General features: G+C 41.6%; 1 protein-coding gene across 2 annotated transcripts in view; it reads left to right on the top strand.

Annotated features, from left to right (window-relative positions):
• Positions 1–24,428, top strand: part of Dscam1 (Down syndrome cell adhesion molecule 1) — a 199,238-nt gene that overhangs the window by 157,198 nt on the left and 17,612 nt on the right. The window contains exons 17-22 of one of the 2 annotated variants that reach the window (XM_065231435.1): positions 6,711–6,908; positions 18,972–19,145; positions 19,763–19,888; positions 20,218–20,420; positions 20,563–20,673; positions 20,738–20,930. In XM_065231435.1, the coding sequence (XP_065087507.1) occupies positions 6,711–6,908; positions 18,972–19,145; positions 19,763–19,888; positions 20,218–20,420; positions 20,563–20,673; positions 20,738–20,930 (1,005 nt within the window). The remainder of the gene's footprint in view (positions 1–6,710; positions 6,909–18,971; positions 19,146–19,762; positions 19,889–20,217; positions 20,421–20,562; positions 20,674–20,737; positions 20,931–24,428) is intronic. The other variant, XM_065231436.1, reaches the window with a different exon arrangement.

Raw genomic sequence — 24,428 nt, 5'->3', positions numbered from 1 at the left:
GGCCCAAATTAGGGACATGTAGGCCGACATTACCTACATTTCCCCTATCTCACATGAAATTTGAAAAAAATATATGATTTTCTGAATTAATTTTCTAAAATATGCACAATAGACTGATGCAAAATTTGAAATTTTCGCTCCACAGTGCTTAAACGGTAAACAATTGGGTCCTGTTTAGCCTCCCAAAATTTGAACTACTTTAGTAAGAAACTGGCTTGGCACAAAATATTCGAAGTTTATATGGAAATTACTATGGGAAAACCAAACTTTTTGTTATTACTCTATTACGTACGTTAAGGTGGGTCAAGTTTAAATAGTTCTTTCGATCTGTATTGAGGTTCACAACAAGTGTGCCAAATTTGAATGACTTTGGATATGATCTGCATTTGTTAGAGATCTTTGAAATTTGTATGGGAAACGCATCTAAACTATTCATATGCTTGTCAAAAATTCAAAAATTGTTTCAATTTGGATCAAACCTAAGATTAAGATTGGAAAAAAAAACTATGAAAAACAACTTTGTCGAAGATTACAAATCGATTAGACATCTGAGCTAAATGTTATTAACTTTTAACTTCAGGCCAAGTGCGCCGCGCATACCTACTATATCTAGATAGAGTGGGAATTAGGGTGTAACAATTTTTGTAAACAATGACTTCTGTCGACGATTTCTAGAAAGTCATGGCTCGCCCACTCAAATCAACATAACCATCAGGTTGGGGAAGACTTCCCCTTCCCAATGGTTATGTTGGTTTGTGTGGGCGTGCCTTGAGTTCCGAGAAATCATCGAGAGAAGTCATTGTTTAAAAAAAGCTGTTACGCCCTTATTCCAGCTCTATCTAGATATAAGCTCATACACAGACCATACACAGCGGAGGAAATAACCTTTCCAACGGTATAAAATCATTACAAATTGGATAAATAGAATCCGAGATATATCATTTTGAGTTCATTTTCATTTTGGTGCTCGAAGAGTTAAAGACCATCTGGAAAGGTCAGATAGCTTCGGGAAAGTTTTTAAAACTTAAGAACAGTTCGATGAACAATCGAAAATTATGGGACTATAGGGAAGTTTCGAAAATTTCTACATAATTTTGAAAACTTCAAGGCCGTTCGATTACCTTCAAAAGCAGGAACTTAACAGATGTTCCAAGATCAAAGTCCAGAAAACTTCAAAAAAGTTGTCCTATGAATTCCAGGAAAATTGCGGGAACTGTAATGAATTTCAGGAAAATATTGAAAACATTACATTAGTTCCATTAATATCAGAAAAATTGCGAGTGCCTTGATAAAGTACTGAGAATTTCATTTCACACATCATCAGAAGAGTAGCGAGAACTTCTTAGTGGTCCACATAAAATGAAGGAAATTTAAAGAAGGATTTCAGGCAAGTTTCATAAGCACCCTGTGGGATAGCAAAGGAAGTTTTGAAAAATTTTGTAAAACCTCGGGCTTGTCAGGGATGCTTCGAGAAATTCATGGTGGTTCCATCAGTCTAGGGTAAATTGATCAAGAACTTCAGAAGAATTGAGAGAACAGGGCAGTGCAATCAACTTCAAGGCATTTGCAGGACTTTTACAGAAGTCCGGAGAAATTCAGGGAATTTCCGAAAACTTCTGCAAAGTTCCGAGATCTTCAGGAAAATCCAGAGAACTGCAGATAAGTTTAGTGATTTTTAGGCAGTTTCATTATTTTCAGGTGTTGTTATGAGTACTTCGAGAAAGATCAGAGATCTTCAGAGAATTTCCATTTAGCAAGTGCAGGAACTTTCAAGATGCTCAGAGGAATTATGGATATTTCCGCAAATTTCAGCAATGCTCCAAACTTTTCAGGATAATGGTGAAATCATGAGGAAAGTTCCATGAATTTTATGAAAATTGCTGGAACATTACGAAGGAACTAAAACTTCAGATACGTCCATGGATGTTTAGAGATTTTAATAAAAGCTTCATGAGGTTCGAAAACTTCAGGGAAATTACAGAAACTTCAGCATAGATCAAAGAACTTCATTAAACAAGGCTGTATTAGGGGGACCCCCCCGGGAGATCCTCAGAGATGAACCAGCCAATGGCTGAAAGTCTCTTTAATAAAGTAACCTAACCTAACCTCAAAGAACTTCAAGGCAGTTCTATTAAATTCAGGGAAAGTGAGGGATCGTTAAAAAAAATGTTCAGGGAAGTCTAAAGAACTTTATTGAAGTTTAGAGTTCTTTAGGGCAGTTTTAATAACTTAAGGGAACCACCGAAAACTTCAGAAAATTCTAGGCTTTCGGGGAAATTTAAAGATCTTGAAGAATTAGTAAAATGCTTTCGGCTCAAGAAAAAGTATTGATTACAGTTTTATCATCGCCAACGGTTTTCGATCTTTATAAGGGCAAGTTTTAGTTTTATATCGTAAGCTTTTTGTGCTGAACGAAAGACGGTAAAAGATTGCCCGGAAGAAGGCCAAGTCCAAAGACCCATACTCGGCCATAAAACATCGTATCGTTTTGATCCACCGTTAAACTAAAAAGCCGATACTGTAAACAAGCACGCTTCTGGGCAACCGGACAGGCGTGCTGGGTTACACCACCGCCACGCACTTTTTACCCTTGGGGCTCTGACAGCTAATAAGTCTTTTAAATTTGTCGAACTTCTTTACGGAATCCCTTCATGAAGAGCTTTGAGTTTATTGGTTTATTTCCTTTTAATTCCGTTATAATTGCTTATCTTTTGACAGATACGCGTATTTCGTCTACTACTTGCAGACTTCATCAGTGCTAAGTACTCATGTCCCTTAGTTCAGTCGGTAAAGGCGCAGCTACAAAGCAAGACCATGCTGGAGGTGGCTGGGTTCAATTCCCGGTCCGGTCTAGGAATTTTTCGGGTTGGAAAATTTCTCAACTTCCCTGGGCATAGAAGTATGATTGGACTTGCCACACAATTATACCAATGCAAAAATGGTACAGGCATCGAAAGCTCTCAATTAATAACTGTGGAAGTGCATCTAGAACACTAAGTTGAGAGCACGCAATAAGCTAATATGCGATATGCAATAAGCTTGAAATGCGAAGAAGAAGAAGAAGAAGTCTGCAAGTAGTAGACGAAATACGCGTATCTTTCAAAAGATAAGCAATTATAACGCAATTAAAAGGAAATAAACCAACACACTCAAAGCTCTTCAGTTAATAAGTATTTTGAAGTATTTTGGCGAGTTGATTAAAGACAAGTTTTATCCGTATTCTAACTAATATTATGAAAAAAAAATATGAGTAATCTGCTCTAAATTTACCATGACAGCACTGTTCCCCTAGACATTGAACGTTAGGCATAAAAGCTCATGCTGTTTAGTAAGGTTTTCATATACTTTCTGCAACTTTAAACATAGATCAGGAAGTTCAGCCTACATTTAGATTATTCATTAGGGCTTTGCAAAATTTAATTCGTGGCTAAAATTGACATTTCGAAAGTTATTATCCATGTTTGCAAATCCCTTAAGAATCGGTTAACTCAAGCATAACTTTTCAAAAGGACGTATGTAACATTGGATAGGAAATTAGAAACATTGGATAGCAATGTCTATATGTGATTATTAAATGCTATTTAAAAGTTAATGCTATTTTTTTTAATCTGTTTGTGCTATTAGTTTGATAAAGGGATAGCGTTTAAGAGAATTGTGAAAAATGTCGAGTTTTGCAAACACGGACAAGACTTTTGATAAAACAAAATCATACACCTTTTACTTGTGTACTACTCACATACACCCTGATTGATTCGTCGGTATCACACCTTGATTGTTACATACACCCTGCATGATTCGTCTATTTGACAGAAGGGTTTTCACATACGTCAAATCAGATACACCGGTTTTTGTTTTGCAGTGAAGATACGTCGGCAACTCGAAAAGCATTGAGGAATTGTCAGTTGGTTGATTTATTTACATAACTACCCAGAGTTGTGAAATATTCGAGATGAGAGGGTCACCGCATTATCTGCTGTTAGATGTTATACGTTTTGTGTTTTTCGTATTAAGAAAGCGCTGGTCAGATTGGTTATGTGAAGTTTAATATTAAAGTCAAGATTAAAGTGTAATTTTATTAGAATACTTTTTAAATAATACATGTTGCTCCCGGATATACAAAAACAAACATACAAACTTGACGCATTTGCTGATTGATAGTGGTTGCTTTGTTTTTTCACATACGACGCTTCACTGTGAGCGTATCTGCAGTTTTTGTGTTATCATCAAATTTTAACAGTTAAGTCATGTGGACAATAAAAGGGTGTATCAACACCATTTTAAAAACAATGAAAGAAGGTCACATAGGGCGTTCATTAAATATATTTTCCATAATTCATTACAATTTCAAACCTTGTTTTTCATTAACTCGTTGGAAAAGCATGTATTTTATATTCGGTTAGATGCAAAATATCGATTTGTTTATTTTTGCGACTTACGTCCTTTTGAAAAGTTATGCTTGAACTGTTTCTGCAGATAGGCCCCGGCATGGTCCAGAAAACGCGGATTTTGGGACTAAGTCGTGTTTCTCGGCAACCAGCGAACCGAATTGGACGCAACAACCTTCAAATGAACGGAATCGTGGTCCAATATAACCCTTTTGAATAGTTTTGAAATCGGTCATCGGGTTCCGTAGATAGGGCCGGAGCAAGTTGCAGTGAATACGGATTTTAGGAAATAAGTCGTGTTTCTTGAGTTAAATCTCATAATGCGATAAATAAAATGTTATATGTAAGAAGGGTCGGATCACACCATAGGTGGGTAAATCAGGTTTTTACAATAATTAAAACTAGTTCATAATACTATTTAACATTGACGGTGGATGCCAAAATGACGTTTCACCAAGGGGTAGGTGACTCCGCACACCAATCTTGGGTCATCTTTTGTTTCAGTCTGCCGCAGGTGTGCCGATTGTGCAGGTCATAGAGCAAGCTGCGATTGTTTATAAAATATCCATCCCTGCAACCCGGTATCGCCCTAGTGGCATTTCGGATTTAAATCTATAAATGAACCGAGAAGTGAACTGCTGGTCTGAGTTCCTCTGGTATTTTTAATTAGAGCATGTTCCTGAATATACAGCCAAACAACACGTAATGTTGTGAACAAATTCAGTGACCAACAGTGCTCCCATTTTATTTACAACAATCAAATGCCTACGAGATTGTGCCGAAGGTGTGCCGAAGGTGTGCCGAAGGTGTGCCGATGGATGTGTCCAAACTTTGCCGAATTTAATTGCGGCACAATGTGCTGAGTGACTTACCCCTTGTGTTTCACATTCATCTAGTGCTGTCCTATTTCTATTGTTATTCGAATACCGAATAATCGAATAATTCGAATGTTTGACCTATTATTCTTATGTAAAATCGTGCGCTGAATACAAAAATTTAGTCGGAAAAAATCTCAGTAGGATAGTTTTCTAGATACAGCTAAAAAATGAAATTTTACTTAAAACATTTGTATACTAAAACACAAATATCTCCGACTGTAATGAAGCTATATCGCCAAATTAAAGGTGAGGACATTTTATTTCAATCAGCTGAACATGATTTGTGTAGTATTGTTGTTAATTAATAGTTTGATTCATTTTTTTTTAATGTTTTGCATATTTCCAAGAAGAATTGGATTTCAGCAAAGTTTTTAAGCAAGGTCAATACAAATGTTTGTGGTGGTTGTGCCAACAATACAAGTCACTTAAAATGACAAAAGTGATGTGCTTTTGGATTTTACTATTTTCTTCTCATGCTTCCTCTGACTCAGAAATTCAAAGCAATGGCAATAGATAATTCAATTCAACTGTTTTCTTCAGGTGCAGAGAACACTAATTTGCTTCTTATAAATCACTTAAGTTCTCATCATGACTCTCTTCATCCTCATCCTGTGAAAAATCTTTTGTTACTTTCAGAGTAGAATGTTTTGTTTCTAGATGTTCCCAGTTCTTGTAGGTGTTACCTCCAGTAGTGTTATTATTTTTTTTCTATTTTAGATGAATTTAGATAGTGCTTCAACCGTTTATTTCTCTTGTTGGTTCAAGTTCATGTCATTCTGTCATATAGACTCTTATTTGCCGTTCTAATTTGTTCGTAATTTATACGTTTCCTCATTTGATACATTACTCGCTCGAAATTCTAAGAGCAATCGCAAATCTAAACCAATCATCTAAACGTTGTTTAGCAATTTTTCTATGTCTCAATCGTTACTGTTTGAAATGGAAATCTCTTAGATTACTTCGTTACTGTTGTAGTGAAATATTGAAAGTAATTAACAGTTGAAAAAAAAAGACATGAAAAACTAAATTCAAACCAGTTACCGAAAAGCCAAATCGACTAATCGAATAATATCCCTTCTTCACTTTCTCTCTCTCTTTCTGATTGGTTGTTTCAGGGACAATCGCACCCACTCGCGATATACCTGAGTTAACGGCCGAGGACACGATCCGTATCATCCTCTCTAATTTGAACCTAGTAGTACCAGTCGTAGCCGCTTTACTCGTTATTATCATAGCAATTATTGTTATTTGTGTGCTCCGTAACAAAGGCAACAATAATAAAGGTATAATTATTCTTCTCTTTCTTTCTATCCTTACAAACAAACAAACTCTACTACTGCTACGGGTATCGCGCGTCGTATTGAACAAACACACACATTCTTATACAAAAATGAAAATCGTACCAAAAACACCAAAACGCTCACCCACAAATCAAAATCAAAATCAGGTACGATCGCTCCGAAAGTGGGCTCGATCCAGCCGGGGGTCATCTACCCGCCCTGGATCCCGCACTGGATCGACCTGAACGTGATGGTTCCGCTGATTGCGACCATCATCGTAGTGGCGGTGGGCGTTCTAGTGATCTGCATAGCAATCTCACGCCGACGAGACGACGATCCACGCTGCGGACCGAAGGATGTTTATTGTAGGTTTTGGTTCCATGGTTTGGTATACATATTGTTTCCTATTACGCCTGCTTTCAGTTATAAGTTTCCCGGTTTTGAACTCCTCATTTTTGCTGAGAATCTTTTGAACAACACCAACTCGTGTATAGTAGCATACGTTTGATTATTTTCAATTGGTTTTTTTTTGGTTTCCCTTATATTGCTTCAACGAGAGTTTTCAGAAATGATTTGTTTTAGTTTGATCCATTCAGTTTTAACGTGTTTCAGACTCACATGCTTCTTATTCACAATTAGACACAAAACCATGCCAAGGCAAACTAAAAGCAGCACGTGTGTTAGTGATTCACGATCCAAACGCAATGAAACCAATGTTCATATAACTTTAGAGTAGATAATGTGTGCCTCCGTCAACCGTCGTGTTTTGTCTCGTTTATTGTGTAAAAATATGAACATAAGAACCGAAAAGAGCAGGCGACAAAAAGAATGTACATTATTCAACAGCGATACCTTCACAATAATTACACATCTATTACATCCTACGAAGAAGAGCTTATAATATAATGATGGTTTTGGATCACAAATATGTAAACACAAATGACATTCTAGCTGAACCCTAAATGATCCAATATCGTCTACAGTAGATATCAGTTCCGTTGCTTTTAATGTTATCCGAGTGTAAAAATCGTGAGAATCCTACTGATAGGCTAAGTAATGGTTTATAGTAACTTTTTTTCTGTACTTATGTTTTAAAATACTTCTAGCAGTTTTTGAAACTCCTTGATAAATTCCTTTAATTCCTAGAGGCAAGTTATCAGCATAATTTCCGTACTTTGCATCTTTCAATGTGTTAACTAGCAAATTATACCTGCTATTAATTCAAAGTAGGGGTCTGATCCTCGATTTTGTTAATGTCTCATGTATTTTCAAGTTATTTTAGAATCCGTAAGTTTGACCAGTTGTATTTATTTATTTATTTATTTATTATCTACAATTCTGACAAACATGGTCTACATGATTTAAACGTTTAAAAACTCAAACAACTATACTAAATTGCGATTACGTAAATGACATTTAAATGTTTCACAGCTAACGTTAAAGTCAAACAAGTGTAAAACAGAGTTAAAAATGTTATACATAGCATATATTGGAACGAAGAACTCTCGAGGTCACGTTCAAATTCAACTTAGCCAAAATGTTAGGGGAATCAATTATTCCGCAAAGTAATTTTCCAACAAATACAGCACGCATGTCATCTCTCCTTTTAGCCAGTGTGTCCAATCCTAAAAGCTTGCATCGGTTTTCGTATGGGGGAAGTACCACCGGATCTATCCAGAGGAGAGTTCGAAGCGCAAACCTAATGAACTTCCTCTGTATAGATTCAATCCGTGCTGACCAGATGTCGGTGTAGGGGCTCCAAACTACCGCCACCGTCTCCAGGATGGAGCGTACAAGCGCATAATTAAGAGATCTCAAACAATACGGGTCACGAAACTCCTTTCCTACTCTCATGATGAAACCAAGGTTTTTGTTCGGTTTAGCAATAATACTATTGTAGTGGTTATGGAATGAGAGTCCTGTGTCCAACAGAACTCCAAGATCCTTCACAACTGTCACACGCTGAACTTGCTGGAAATTTATGGAATAAAGATATTCTTTAGTGCTCTTCTTTCGGCTGAAACTGATTACAGAGCACTTCGGTACGCTGATATTGAGCAAGTTGCAAGCACACCATTCATAAAACGTGTCAATCAATTTCTGCATCTTAATGCAGTCATCAACTGTACGAACCTCAAGGTATATTTTAAGGTCATCAGCGTACACGATTTCGCATCCTGGAGGAAGTAATAAGCACACATCGTTGTAATAAAGCAAAAAGAGTAACGGCCCGACGTTGCTGCCCTGAGGGACACCTGATGTACAGTGGAAGACTCGCGACTCAGCGTTTCCCAATTTCACAGAAAGTGAGCGATTTGCTAGGAACGATTCTAACCAGCACACAAAAGCATCGCAAGCACCTAAGTGCCTTAGTTTAGCCAACAATATAGCATGATCAACACGGTCAAATGCTGCTTTGATGTCCGTGTACACCGTATCGACTTGTGCTCCTTTCTCCATGTGTTGCAGACAAAAGGAGCAGAACTCCACTAGATTTGTGTTAATCGACCGTCCAGGGCAGAAGCCGTGCTGATCAGTTGAGATATACTGCGCAACACTACGCTGCAATAAGCCTCCAATTAAAATCTCAAAGAGCTTTGAGCCAGCACAAAGCGAGGTGATGCCACGATAGTTCGTAACATCTGCTCTGTTTCCTTTTTTGAACACGGGAAAGATGAATGACTTCTTCCAGCATTCGGGAAACGTTTCCTGACGAAGCGACTGATTGATGATCATCTGTAACGGTTTTGATAGCGAAGTAGCACAATCGAGGGTATTCCATCTGGACCAGGAGACACTGACGATTTCAACTGTTTCATAGCATCTTCAACTTCTGCCAGAGGCGAAAACACCAGAGAACTGCTGAGCGAAGAGGTTACAAATATCTTCAGGTGTGCTGGCTGAATGGTCACCTAGAACCATTTGCGCTGGAAGACCACTTTCTTTACGTTTATCGTTGACGAAAGACCAGAAACGTTTTGGATTTTGTTTCAGCTCATTTTGCTTACGCAAAACATATGTCGAATATAGATGACGGTTATAGTTTCTATACCGGTTGCTGGCTTTAGAAAAGTTGCGTTTGGTGATCACATCTCGCGCACGAGAGTATTTCTTCAAAGCAGCAGAACGCTTGCGTTTAAGCCGTTGAAGCCGATGTCAGTGTTTGGTTGAAAAGTGAAACAGCCACATTCACGTCAGCAACATCCAGAAATGACCAATCTGTGGTCCGTAAAGCATCACTCAAGCCAGCATAATCAGCACGATAGAAGTCGAACTCCCTTTCGTCAGGTATGTCATTGTACCGAACCAGAGGCGGACAGCCAAGGTTGACCAAAACTGGAGGATGGAACGGGTCAGCATCAATAAGAGCTTCAGGTGTTTCAATTACATCACAGTGTTTAACTGCATTGGAATTAGCAAATATCAAGTCCAAGGTTCGGTTCAGGTAATTCACAGTAGGGTTTATCTGCTTCATGTCAAGTAATGCCATTCCATCCACGAGTGAAGCACTTGCAGCAGTAAACGTAGAGCCCACAGAGGCAATGTAATCCTGTCCAGTAGCTGACGGCGTCCAACAAAGGCCAGGCTGGTTGTAATCGCCAAACAGCAGGTGAAAGTCTTGATGTTGCAGTTTCTCAGACATGGCTAACGTGGATCCGATATGTTTATCAATGTAGGCCGCGGATGTAGAATAATCAGGAGGGATGTATACGACACCTAGGCAGATTGTCCGAGAGCCTCCATTCACATTAACCCAGAGCTGTTCTATGCCGCTGTCATCTTCGATAACAGATTTTGATGAACTGTACCGTTTTGAGATAGCAATCAACACACCACCACCTCTCTCTCTCTGCCCGTTCTAATAAATAGGATCACGGTCATTGCGGTACACATTGTATCCATTTCCGAACAGCTGCAATGAATGAAACTGATCGTTTAACCAAGTCTCGGTGAGAATCAGAACGTCCATTACCGGATCGCAAACCGAGGTAAAGAGGCTATCGACTTTAGTACGAAGACCTCTGACGTTCTGATAATATATGCTGAGGTAGTCGACGTCCGAGCAGTTCTGGAATACGGAGTTACTTGAGTGGCGTGCGGTATCACAGGCTTCGGTAGCACATTTACTATGTACCTGTCGAAGCAGGGTTCCCAACTGCTTTTGAAGATATGTCTACATCATCGGTAATCTCGGCAATAGGTGACTGATACAGGGCGTTCTGGAATGCAATCTCATTTATGTGTTGTGCAGTATCTGGTGCCTCGGCAGGACATATACTAGATTCTAAATTACCTGACAGAGCAGGGTGCGCTTCTGCTACTGGCGAAATGTATCCTCCAATTGAAGCTGATTGCTATGTTGAGTAGTCGATCCGTTGTCGCGCACGCTTAAGCCGTTTCAAATAGAGCGGGCATTCCGTACTCCACGCAGCGTGGCAAACGTCCAATTGTTCCTCAGGAGAAGCTTTCTGTTGTCTATTCATCTGGTGGCAGTTAATGCATTTCACATAGTCAGATACGCACTCACGTGCGTCATGCGGTTCCGCACATTTTGGGCAACATACTGGTTTGCTGCACGTTGATGATTTGTGACCGTATTCTGAGCAGTTATAGCATCTATTAACGTCAACTAACTCGACAACCTTGCACTGATCCCATTCAATAATGACGCGTTTGAGTTTGATCAGTATGTCATATGAGCTCGCATCGACTTCAACGACCATGGACATGGCGTTGAATTTCGCTTTTTCGTTTTTCGTTATCCGTACAATTTTCAGAAACGCCGATTCAGGTATCCGATTCTGCTTCCTCAATTTGTCGATGATCTCCGTTTCACATAAATGCTCGGAGAAACCGAAAATTTTAACACGCGGTCGGAGGGCTTTCTGTAGATGCAAGCTTATTTGTAGCTTCGATCTTTAGGAGAAATGCGTAATGCGATTCATATCGCAATAGAATTCCCTAGCAGCAAACTTGTCACTGAACAGTTGTGGAATACTTGTATGTAACTTATTTCAGTCAATATCAAGTTGCAGTAACTTATTTTAACGGACGTGTCTTGCTTGGGTTGTGAAATTTTCAATCAAATACTCTAACAAACTTGGATATCTATGGGCGACTTATGGGTTGTTTACATCTGTACAGATTAGCTAGCGCTAGTGTACTAGCCAACTAGTACGAATTTCAGTTGCTCCTGAAATCTCATGCTGGTAGACACTGATGCCCTGTTCACATTATGATGGTTACTTTTTTGCACACTAGCGCTAGCAAATCCGCACAGATGAAAGTACCACATTATGAAAGATTATCGTACTACACGAGGTAGCTCTTATACGCCTTTAGAATCTTCCATTTTACAAGCGCTGATAGACGAGTGGTCTCATAATGCCAACGTTTATGGTTTCATTCCAGTATGTGCGCCCCTTCGTTATTTTTCATAAGGTAAATCTATGAAGTCAATTTAGTTTTCTTTTGGCTAAAAAGCATAACCCAATCTTATGAATCTTATGAGATCAAGGGATTATTAAAAATACACAAATCACCCACTTCCGAAGAGTGCGTTGGTGTTGCCTTCCACCCATACCAGTGGCTTTATATTAACTAATTGAACTGATTGTTTTAATGCTATCAGAGTCGTTCTAATTTGTTCTTTAAAAATTGTTTTATTTTCGTCTGGAATACACGCAAAACAAATTAACTATAAGGGTGAATTTCGGACATCCTCTGTACATATTTCTTCCAACAAATGTAATGGACTGTAGCATACAAGCAAGTTTTTCCAGAATTAATATTTGCATAAACAACCTTTACCAGCTGATTTTCTACCCACAGTGCATTTGGAACTTGGTTAGAACATAAAAATTACAAAATTATTCAAAAGATCTGTTCATGCGGTGAAACATTACAAATTCTGTAAACTTTTCATGCAAATATGTAATAGAAACCTACATTTCCCGATTGGACAAAAAAAACCATTCTACTAGCATCAAGAACCCAAAGAACCCCGCACTCAAAAAAGTCTGCACGTTTAAACAGTTGATTTTTCATATACATATACCAATCAAGCTAAGGCCTTGTTGTTCTCTGCTGACTGAAGAAGTTGTCTCCACTCTACTCGATCCATGGCCACACTTCGCCAGCCTCGTAGCCTGCGAAGGGCCCGCAGGTCGCCTTCTACTTGGTCGATCCACCTAGCCCGCTGCGCGCCTCTTCTTCTTGTTCCTATTGGGTCGCTTTCGAGACACAATTTTCACTGGGTCGTCGTGCGGCATTCTTACGACGCAATTCATGGTTCATTCGCTTTCTCCACGTTCCGTCATTCATCTGCACTCCACCGTAGATGGTACGCAACACCTTCCGTTCGAAAACACCAGTTGGTCCCCCACGAGTATAGTCCAGGTCTCGTGGCCGTAGAGGACCACCGGTCTAATCAGTGTCTTGTAGATAGTCAACTTTGTGCGGCGGCTTATTTTATTCGACCGGAGCGTCCTCCGGAGTCCAAAGTAGGCACGATTCCCTGCCATAATGCGTCTTTGAATTTCTCTGCTGGTATCATTTTCGGCGGTCACCAGTGAGCCCAAAAACACGAACTCATCGACCACCTCGATTTCGTCACCGTCAATCTGAACTAGGGGTGGGAGGCTAACATTGTCTTCCCCCTCTTGCTTTCATGTATTTTATCTTTGATGCGTTGATGGCAAGTCCAATCCGCCTAGCTTCAGCCTTCAGTCTGATGTACGTTTCCGCCATCGTCTCAAAGCTCCGTGCCATGATGTCGATGTCATCGGCGAAGCCAAGAAGCTGGGTGGATTTCCTGAAGATCGTGCCCCTCGTGTCTATCCCAGCTCTTCTGATAACACCTTCAAACGCGATGTTGCATAGCAGACACGAAAGTCCTCACCTTGCCGTAACCTCCTACGAGATTCAAAGGGCCTCGACCTTGCCCAATCGCGTCAGTTTATCCGGAAATTCGTACTCGTGCATAATCTCCCATAGATCATCTCGATCGATTGTGTCGCATGCGGATTTGAAATCGATTAACAAATGATGTGTAGGCACGTTGTATTCACGGCATTTCTGCAGAACCTGCCGAATCGCGAAAAAATTTGGTCCGTAGTAGCGCGGGCACCCATGAATTCCGCCTGGTATTGCCCCACGAATTCTCTTGCAAATGGTGACAGGCGGCGGCATAGAATTTGGGAGAGTACCTTGTAGGCGGCGCTCAGCCGTGTAATCGCGCGGTACTTGCAGCAATCCAACTTGTCGCCCTTTTTGTAGATAGGGCATACGACACTTTCCATCCACTCCTCCGGTAATAGCTCCTCCTCCCAAATCTTGGCAATTACCCAGTGCAGCGCTCTAGCCAGTGCTTCACCATCGTATTTTAATAGCTCACTTGGTAGTTGATCTACATAGATCCGTTTCAAATGCTACGTGAGTATTATTCATGTGTTCATATCTAGTAAAAAAGGGCCCCGCTGTTGTGTCACTTTTTGTCGAGTGAGTGCTTCACCAGTGCTTGATTAACCAACCCAAAATTGTCAAAATCAGAAACGATCCTCAAAAGCAAAATAATCAATTTCATTTTGGGCGAAATCAAGCTGAACATTGCATTAGGTCCTAAGTAACATTGACAGATTATCTTCGTCCACTTTCTCTTTGTATCCCCACGGCCATGTAAAGACATTCCCAGGAATTTTCAGCACACAGATCGATAAAAGAAGCTTTTATCTAGCATCTAATACGACAAACACAACAAGAAACGGTTATGTGTTCAAGTTATTAACAAAAGAGCAAGTCGACGAAGAGAATCGATCAATGTTACCTAATGCAATGTTCAGCTTGAAATGCTAATATATTGAATATTGTCGAAACCAGAGTATCAGGCTGTTCCATTTGGTAAATTTTAACTTAAATTTGGCACTTCGAAAATATATTAATCCCTCTGTTGTTGATCGATCGATTTTCGAGAATATTTCTGTGAAAATGATATCCCTTGTCTGTCAAAAATAAGTCTGCTGGAATAGCAGATTTATTTGAAATTTTCCATCTGTCAAATTTAAGTGAAAATTCACCAAATGGAACACAGCCTAAAATCTCGATATTAAAGGGTGTTACGATCAAAATTTGGTCAAACAATAATCCGTCTAAATTGATTAATTTGTTTATTAAAAAAATCATTCCGGTTGAGCGAATCCGAATAGCTCGGCCTTTGATCTAGCCTCTGCCATCAGGTTCTGTACAGCCACCTCGTCCATTTTGTTTTCGCCGCAGAACGTCAGTTTGCCTTAATACTCTAAGACTAGAAGGTCCCGAAATAACGTGCTCAACTTTTTGGCTCAGCTCTGGTACTCTCTTCGGTCCCAAGTTAATCGATTCACCCCTCGAAACATAGGAAAATCCAATAACCCCTCATTTTATCTGTCAAACTTTCATAGCGAATCAAAACAAACATAGTGTACACGGTTAGAAAAAAGTACCCAAAATTAAGTTCTTTTCACTCATCTCGGCACTATAGTGCAGGAACCCAAAAGTAGGTAAAGCGGGTCAAAGTAATTTTCATTTACTTGTGTGCAGTTCGTATGGAATTTTCCACTTGCTTTTTAACCAAAAGTAAGTTAGATGTACCCAACAATAGGTAAATATGATTATACTCAACGTTGGGTTCCCACACTTTACTACCCCTGTTGGGTGGTTTTGCTCGTCCGTTTTTGACAACATTAGTAGGACAAAAGGAGACAAACTAGTCAAAAGTAGGTAAAAGTGAACTGGCCGTTGGGTACTTTTTTCTTACCGTGTAGTACTGGAATTTCGACTAGAATGGGATACGTTAATTGTTTGCTTGGGACCAATAGGCTAGTCAAGTAGTGAGCCAATTTAAAATCGTTAGTTTCGTATTGATTGTTGCTTAAACTGCGTCTCGCTTCCAACAGTTTTTTGGTGTTCTTCGGGTTCCGCTTGACGATGGCCTATTATTTTTCGATTAGGTGGAGCTCTGGCGTGTTGGGAGGGTTCTTGTCATTGGGCACCACCTGCAGCACGTTGCTGGCGGCATACTACTCTATGCGAGACTCTATGGCCTTTTTTCCGTATTGACAGGATGCAAAATCCGGCCAAAGCAGCAGACGTTTTTCCTGAGGGTGCGACACATCTTAATCTACCATTGGCATTGGTTTGAACAATCTTGAAGTTTGACAACCATATTGGTCACTTCCCCCATGGCATCCAGAACCTGCTTCAGGGTAAACATTGGAAGCTGTGGACATGGCAAATCTATCATTGGCAATGGTTTGAACAATCTTGAAATTTGACAACCATATTGATATCGTTCCGGTCATGTCCCAAATTGGGCACCAAGAAACTGTACCAAAGAAACCGGGGCAGCTGTGGACTTGAAAAAGCTACCATTGGCATCGGCTCGCAAAATCTTGAAGTTTGACACCCATATTGATATGGTTTTGGACATGCCCCAAATTGGTCACTTCCCCCGGGGCATCCGAAACCTGCTCCAAGGAAACCGGGGCATGCTGTGGACTTGAAAAAGCTTTCATTGACAATGGCTTGCAAAATCTTGAAGTTTGGCACCGGTCATGTCTCAAATTGGCGACTTGCCCGGAGCATCTAGATCCTGCTCCAGGGTACTCATGGCATATTGATATGGTTCCGGTCATATTCCAAATCGGCTACTTCCGCCAGGGGCAGAGTAACCTGAGCATGCTGTGGACATGAAAAATCTACCATTATCATTGGCTTGCAATATCTTGAAATCACCCGGTATACGCAGAGCCTGCTCCAAGATGGCTATCGCAACTTATGAAGCTGAAAATGATTCTGGATACATCGCGATGATAAATCATGAGGATTGATATTAGATCTAATGTTGGGCCTACTAAGCACAACACGTCGCCTCTATTTGTCGAGTGGATTTTTTTCACAAAATGGAATGTTTCCACTGCAGATGACTTCTACGTTTATTTACCTTTCCGTACGGACCGTAATATTTGCTAAAGAGAAACAAATTGTTGAGATATTGTTAAAAATCTAACACTGCTTCTTGAGCTTGAGCTTGAGCTTGATTGACCGCCCACGGTTGCTACTCTGTTACTGCCAGATCAGCTGTAATCACACAGAGAACCAATAGACGATGCTTGGGACTAGCAATCATCCTCAATGTGTAAAAACTGGTGATCTTAAATTAGGCAATACCAGCGCCGGCCGCGCCCGAACACAGGTCAAGAAAGGAATGGGAAGGATTGTGTTGACATGACACTCGCTTTGATGGAAGCCGAGAACACCTCTGCACTTCCACGAGGAATCACTGGGATGTTGGATAAGAGGGTTGGGTTTGCAGCAGGGTTCGTTTTGGTAAACGATAAGCTGAATTGATGTCCTAACGATCATATAACGCGAAGGAGCTTGGGACTAAACCCACGGTCTTCTGCTCAGTAAGCAAAAACGTTTGCCACTAGGCAGACGAGCACCTTTTTAATCACCGAGTTGCTGTTATTACCATGTAGTCATATTAACAAATAAAACGATTGACGAATCTTGAATGTGGATGGGCCTGAGATTAGACTTATGATGTTCTGCTCAGTAAGCAAAAACGGTTGCTCTAAGGCCACCGAGCCCCTCATATCACATAATACCGTTGCTCAAATTTGTGTATCCATTCAAACCCGGAACCAACGACAACAACGAGTTTCGCAAAATACACGATACACAAGCGATTTGACCATAAATCTCTTTGATATGTAAGGACCTGGGACCGCGTTTTTCTGCTCAGTAAGCAGGCCACTGTAACCGACGATCTTTCAAATCCGAAAACTAAAAACTACGAAAAAGTACTTAGGCCTTCATTAAGTTCCACTTTCACGCGACGTTCAATGACAGGGTCCTATCCAGGATTACATCTGAAAAATCCAAATCCGGCCAACGCCCACCTAAACCTGTTCTAATCCACCTGAAATGACTAACGAATGGAAGACTTTGACTACCCAGCCATGCAATAGTCTCATTCCGTGCCTTATGGCAACTTGATGATTCTATTGCGCTCATCTTTTGGCACCACCCAGGGGAGACTTGGTCCTGTACCCAATGCTTAACTTATCTCCATTCCACTCAGCTACTCGCAATTTCTTGTGATATAGTGGGCGGAATATTATTATATGAGACAATTCAATGCAGACGTCTTTCCAAATTTGGCAGATCGACAGGTAATCGGTGAGTTACCACGATAGTTGCTATTCGACAAATCGACAACGTCCCATCGTCAACGCTTGCTATGAGAATTTCCCATTGCAGACGCCAACGAAATGACGTCATCGAGCTATCGATCAACTACCCTGGTTATCGCCTGGTACCTTATAGCACGATGCTAGGAGGCGAACCGGAAGAATCGATGAGCTACCTCTCCCCCTTAAAAATCTAACACTGCTTCTTGACCCCAAACTCGGCCTACGGATTCTTAATTAGGCCTAATGCATTGAAACGTCATTCAAACGCCATTGAATTCACTTCGACGTATCGGATGCAGTTAAAAATTGATTCCGTCGGAGCGCTTCTTTTGTTTTTTAGAAAAATGTGGGGGTAAACCTTCTTATCACGCGTTCTCATTGGCTTCGTTCGGTAGCTTTTGAACTAAAGTATCGTTCCAAACGCATAATTGACTTGTTAACTCTGAAACAATGGATTGATTTGATGTTTTCTGCTCGATAGCCGAATTAATGTAGGTTTCATGAACATTCGAAAAATAAGCCGCAACGTAATTATCTATTAAGGAATCGTTTTTTGTGGAAATATTTCAATGGTTAAAATATTAATTTCAATAGGGGTAAACTTTCTTCGACTCTAGTGAAAAATCGAATTGAAAAAAAATCACTCAAAGCTCAGTCCATCTAGCGAACGGTACTGTACTAGAATTAATGGGCCGTATGAATAAAAAGAGTTTACTTTACTTTCTTAAGGGAAAAGTAAATTAAACGCTTTTATTCATACGAGCTAATATAAGGCATTTTTTACATTGATTTATCAACATAAAACAAAAAATTACAGTCGTTTTTGTTGTTGTTGTTGTTCTTTATTAAGTGGCAGAACCCCAAGGGTGCCAAATTCGTGGCAATTCTGTGACACAGCACGCCTGCCCCGTTGCCGAGAAGCGTACTGTTTCTGTCAGTTAAGGCTGATTAGTCTCCGAGAAAATTACCTTCGTTTGAAGTATATTTATAATAGTAGCCTGAAACCACAGTTTTTAGGGCATCCTGCTTCATTGTATTGATTTGTAAGACAATGTAAAAATCGATACTGGTACGTAGTGTAAATTATAAATGTTCCCTAAAAAAGCAACGGAACTGAATCTACTGATTTTCTATCCGTACAACACGAGATCAAACTAACCTCCATTTTTTTTTCGAAATCCGCAACCCGCGTAGACGACGTGGTCTACAATCAATCGATGGGACCGGCTGGTGCTGCTACACTGGACAAACGCCGACCGGACATCCGCGATGAACTGGGCTACATTGCACCTCCGAACCGAAAACTCCCTCCCGTACCCGGATCCAACTACAACACCTGCGACCGCGTGAAGCGAGGAACCGTGATAAGTGAGTACTTTAATGCGATTCGATTGTTCATAATTGCAGGGTTTTTGTTAGTAACGAAACGTTTAATCGGCGTAAGTAAGTGAAGTGAAGTTCAAAGTTCAGTAATTTCGATAGATGTTGCTTCTTTCCTCAATGTGTAGAATCAATATCCTCGGAAATGCTTCGTACGTACCGCTTCCATAAAGGAAGCTCGCTGCATAGTAGTTCTCCGTACAGCGAGTTTTGTTAAAAATGGTGGAACGTGGAACGCATGCTGAGGAATTACTTATGTAGAAAACTAGTTTTTGTTTCGTTAGATCTAAAAGGAACCATCTTCAAAAAGGATACAATGTTAACCTGCAATGGTTGGATTACTATACTCTGAAACGTCTCCTAATCAGCCACTTGGCGTTGTATTATTTTTGAGTGTGAATGTTCTTAATGCTGGTTATAGACCTATCTTCAAATTTTACACTTCACAACAATAGTTCACACTTTTTCCTACCTTCACTGAAAATTAAAAAAAAAAGATCAACTCAATCACATCACACTCGTCATCAGTCACCCTATCAATCTTAAGTTCTCTACACTCTATCCTCATCTCATCAAAATTGCTTATTATTTGTACCACCAATCAGGCCATAATCCTATCAATAAATCCAACCACTCAACCTGGGACCCCCGTCGACCACTGTACGAAGAGCTGAAAAACGTTCAAGGTCCGACGCTACCGAGAAGATGTAACCATCCACCAGCGTGTTACGGTAAAGTTGCCCCTTTGCTTCCTCCAAACCGTAGATTCGATTGAATGCACCCTTAGCATATTTAGAAAATACTTAGCACACATACACACATCGCACATTCGGTCTAATGCTTGACGTTCTGTCTTCCTTTTCAACACAATTCCGTTCTTCGTTACTTGTCAAAATTGTCGCTTTGCTTCCCTTTAAAACAAATAACTTTTCCAACCAAAAATCCGGTTCAAATCCTGACATCTCCATCTAGACGGTAAGATTGATACTAACAGATGAAATGAGTGAAGTTATCTGTTCGGCGGAAAGCTAATATCTCCTTTCCAAAAACCCAACCATAGGCATGGAGGACGAAATCTGCCCGTACGCAACGTTCCACCTGCTCGGTTTCCGCGAGGAAATGGACCCAACCAAGGCGATGAACTTCCAGACATTCCCGCATCAGAACGGCATGACCGGACCAGGTCACATGGGCACGATGGGTTCGAACATGGCCATGCAGGTGCCGAACCACGTGCACTCGCGCTCCGGATCACAGTCAATGGTACAGTACAGGCGCGACCGCCGATATTTTCTCTCCAAACTACCAACAAACAACTCAACGCCATAAGTCTTCGAAAGAAGAGAAAAAGCGCGCCATTGCCGTTCTGTTCCATGTATGAATAATGATTCTTACCTATTTCTAGCCACGCCAGAACCGGTATGCACGCAAGAATAGCCAGGGAGGACAGAGCAGTATCTACACTCCGGCACCCGAGTACGACGATCCGGCGAACTGCGCCGAGGAGGATCAATATGTGCGTCGATTGACCTTTTTCTAGCGACATATATCTAACGTGTTGTTCCATTTGACATTCACAGAGACGGTACACTCGCATCAACTCCCAAGGAGGATCGCTATACTGCGGACCTGGCCCCGAATATGACGACCCTGCCAACTGTGCACCGGAGGAAGATCAGTATGGATCACAGTACGGAGGCAACTACGGTACACCGTACGATCACTACGGATCACGAGGATCCGTGGGACGACGCAGTGTGGGTGAGTTGATCGGTCAGTTATTGCCAATGTTCTTAATTCTTCTTCTATTTAAACAATGCTCAAAGGGAAGTAGTGACAAATAACCAACCAACTCGCGTGAAGTAACACTTAAACAACTTTCCATGTGGTTTGTGGATAACCCGGAAGCTTGTAGAGTAGTGACAAAATTTTCCTGAAACGAAAGTAGGCTGTGCCCATGAATAAAATTTAAAAGGTGCTCGGTACCTCAGTGGTTACCGTTTCTGTTTGCTGAGCAGAAAGTCGGGAGTTCAATCCTAGGCCTCCCATCGCCTTCTTTGGAATTTTTCACTTTGCCTTATTCTATACTCATTTCCAGTGTCGGAATAATCATCAATCAAATTTTTTCGGTCTCATACGCTCTCAATATCAATATTGGAACAAAATATCATGCTTGCTATTGATTTTACAAGCTCCTTTGATATTCACAACCAGGCATGGAAAATCATTTGCATTCATTTCGTGCATTCATTTACATTCATTTGCCCCTAACTTTTCTCATCAACAGAATTCCGCAAAATGATGTATGGAGCTTTTGTAGGTTTTGTATCTCTTATGCATGACGAACCAAAGCGAATAGAAGCCACTACTGTTTTTCAGTGAATGTATTTTACATTCACTGAAAAACAGTAGTGGCTTCTATTCGTTCTAATTCGTGACGCATAAGAGATACAGATTTGAGTTACAGGCAAAAGTTGTAGCTAATAACAAAACCTACAAAAGTTCGATGCATTATTTTGCGGAATGCTGTTGATGAAAAAAGTTAGAGGCAAATGAATGTAAATGAATGCATGAAATGAATGTAAATGATTGTCCATGCCTGTTCACAACGTGTAAAAAATTAAGATGAGAGTTGACAAAAATCGTATGGTAGTTCGAAGTACCTTTTTCCCCCGCAAGGATATCCACAAAGCCACCTGGAGATCACCTGACCAACACACAGAAAACCAAATCGATCACGTTCTAATCGATGGGAAATTCTTCTCCGACATTATCAACGTCCGCACGTACCGCAGTGCGAACATAGATTCGGACCACTACCTAGTTGCAGTATGCATGCGCTCAAAACTCTCGACGGTGCATAACACACGTCGAAGTCGAACGCCGCGACCCAACATTGAGCAACTATGGGACACCGGAGTTGCCCAGGACTACGCGCAGCAGCTGGAAGTTGCACTACCCACGGAAGAGCAGCTTGGCGCAGCTTCTCTTGAAGATGGCTGGAGGGACATCCGTTCAGCCATAGGTAGTACTGCTGTAGCGGCACTAGGTACTGCAATCCCGGACCGAAGAAATGACTGGTTTGACGGCGAATGCAAACTGTTAGTAGAGGAGAAGAATGCAGCACGGGCGAGAATGCTGCAACACCGCACGAGATTGAATGTGGAGCGATACAGACAAGCGCGGAACAGACAAAACTCGGTTTTCCGAAGGAAGAAGCGTTAGCAGGAAGATCGAGATCGCGAGGCGATGGAAAATCTGTACAGCGTAAACGACACACGGAAGTTCTACGAGAAGCTAAATAGTTCGCGCAAAGGCTACGTGCCGCAAGCCGATATGTGCAAGGACTTGGACGGTAACCTTCTCACGAACGAGTGTGAGGTGATTGAGAGGTGGAAGCAGTACTATGACGAGCACCTCAACGGTGAAGCAGCAGAAAACGAAGGTGGCACGGCAACAGACCTTGGAGCACGCGCAGAAGACGACAGGCTACCGGCCCCTGATCTTCAAGAAGTTGAGGAGGAGATCGGTCGGCTGAAGAACAACAAAGCAACTGGTGTAGATCAACTACCAAGTGAGCTATTGAAATACGGTGGTGAAGCACTGGCTAGAGCGCTGCACTGGGTAATTGCCAAGATTTGGGAGGAGGAGATATTACCGGAGGAGTGGATGGAAGGTGTCGTATGCCCAATCTACAAAAAGGGCGACAAGTTGGATTGCTGCAACTACCGCGCGATCACACTGCTGAGCGCCGCCTACAAGGTACTCTCCCAAATTCTATGCCGCCGTCTGTCACCATATGCAAGAGAGTTCGTGGGGCAATACCAGGCGGGATTCATGGGTGCCCGCGCTACCACGGACCAAATTTTCGCGATTCGGCAGGTTCTGCAGAAATGCCGCGAATACAACGTGCCCACACATCATTTGTTCATCGATTTCAAATCCGCATACGACACAATCGATCGAGATCAGCTATGGCAGATTATGCACGAGTACGGATTTCCGGATAAACTGACGCGATTGGTCAAGGCGACGATGGATCGAGTGACGTGCGTTGTTCGAGTATCGGGGACACTCTCGAGTCCCTTTGAATCTCGAAGGGGGTTACGGCAGGGTGATGGACTTTCGTGTCTGCTGTTCAACATCGCGTTAGAAGGTGTGATCAGAAGAGCTGGGATAGACACGAGTGGCACGATATTCAGGAAGTCCATCCAGCTCCTTGGTTTCGCCGATGACATTGACATTATGGCACGGAACTTTGAGATGATGGCGGAAACGTACATCAGACTGAAGGCTGAAGCTAGACGGATTGGACTTGCCATCAACGCATCAAAGACAAAATATATGAAAGCAAGAGGTTCTAGGGAAGACAATGTTAGCCTCCCACCCCGAGTTCAGATTGACGGTGACGAAATCGAGGTGGTCGATGAGTTCGTGTATTTGGGCTCACTGGTGACCGCCGAAAATGATACCAGCAGAGAAATTCAAAGACGCATTATGGCAGGGAATCGTGCCTACTTTGGACTCCGGAGGACGCTCCGGTCGAATAAAATTCGCCGCCGCACGAAGTTGACTGTCTACAAGACGCTGATTAGACCGGTGGTCCTTTACGGCCACGAGACCTGGACTATGCTCGTGGAGGACCAACGCGCCCTTGGTGTTTTCGAACGGAAGGTGTTGCGTACCATCTACGGTGGAGTGCAGATGGATGACGGAACGTGGAGGAGGCGAATGAACCACGAATTGCACCAGCTGCTGGGAGAACCATCCATCGTCCACATTGCAAAAATTGGGCGACTACGGTGGGCTGGGCACGTCGTAAGAATGCCGCACGACGACCCAGTGAAAATGGTTCTAGAAAGCGACCCAACAGGAACAAGAAGAAGAGGCGCGCAGCGGGCAAGGTGGATCGACCAAGTAGAAGGTGACCTGCGGACCCTTCGCAGACTACGAGGCTGGCGAACTGTGGCCATGGATCGAGTAGAGTGGAGACGACTTCTTCGGACAGCAGAGGACAACAAGGCCTTAGCCTGATTGGTAAGTAAGGTAAGTAAGTGACAAAAATCGACAGTGAGCATGCATAAGGGCGTAAACGCGATAATCGATTCTCTTCGTCGATTTTCTCTTTTGTTAATACCTCGCTTGGATTAACGATTCTCGGTGCGTTTGCTGGTGCTTTTGATAGCCGCCAAAGCCAATACAACCTGTTAAGTGCACTCCACACGACAAATTTTTATTGACAATAATCGTATTGTCAATACATTATACATT

The sequence above is a fragment of the Ochlerotatus camptorhynchus genome, unplaced genomic scaffold (genome assembly GCF_037179485.1).
Source record: "Ochlerotatus camptorhynchus isolate MF236.1 unplaced genomic scaffold, CSIRO-AGI_Acam_v1.1 ptg000357l, whole genome shotgun sequence".
In the NCBI taxonomy this organism is placed as follows: domain Eukaryota; kingdom Metazoa; phylum Arthropoda; class Insecta; order Diptera; family Culicidae; genus Ochlerotatus; species Ochlerotatus camptorhynchus.
This window is presented reverse-complemented; position numbering and strand designations above follow the sequence as displayed.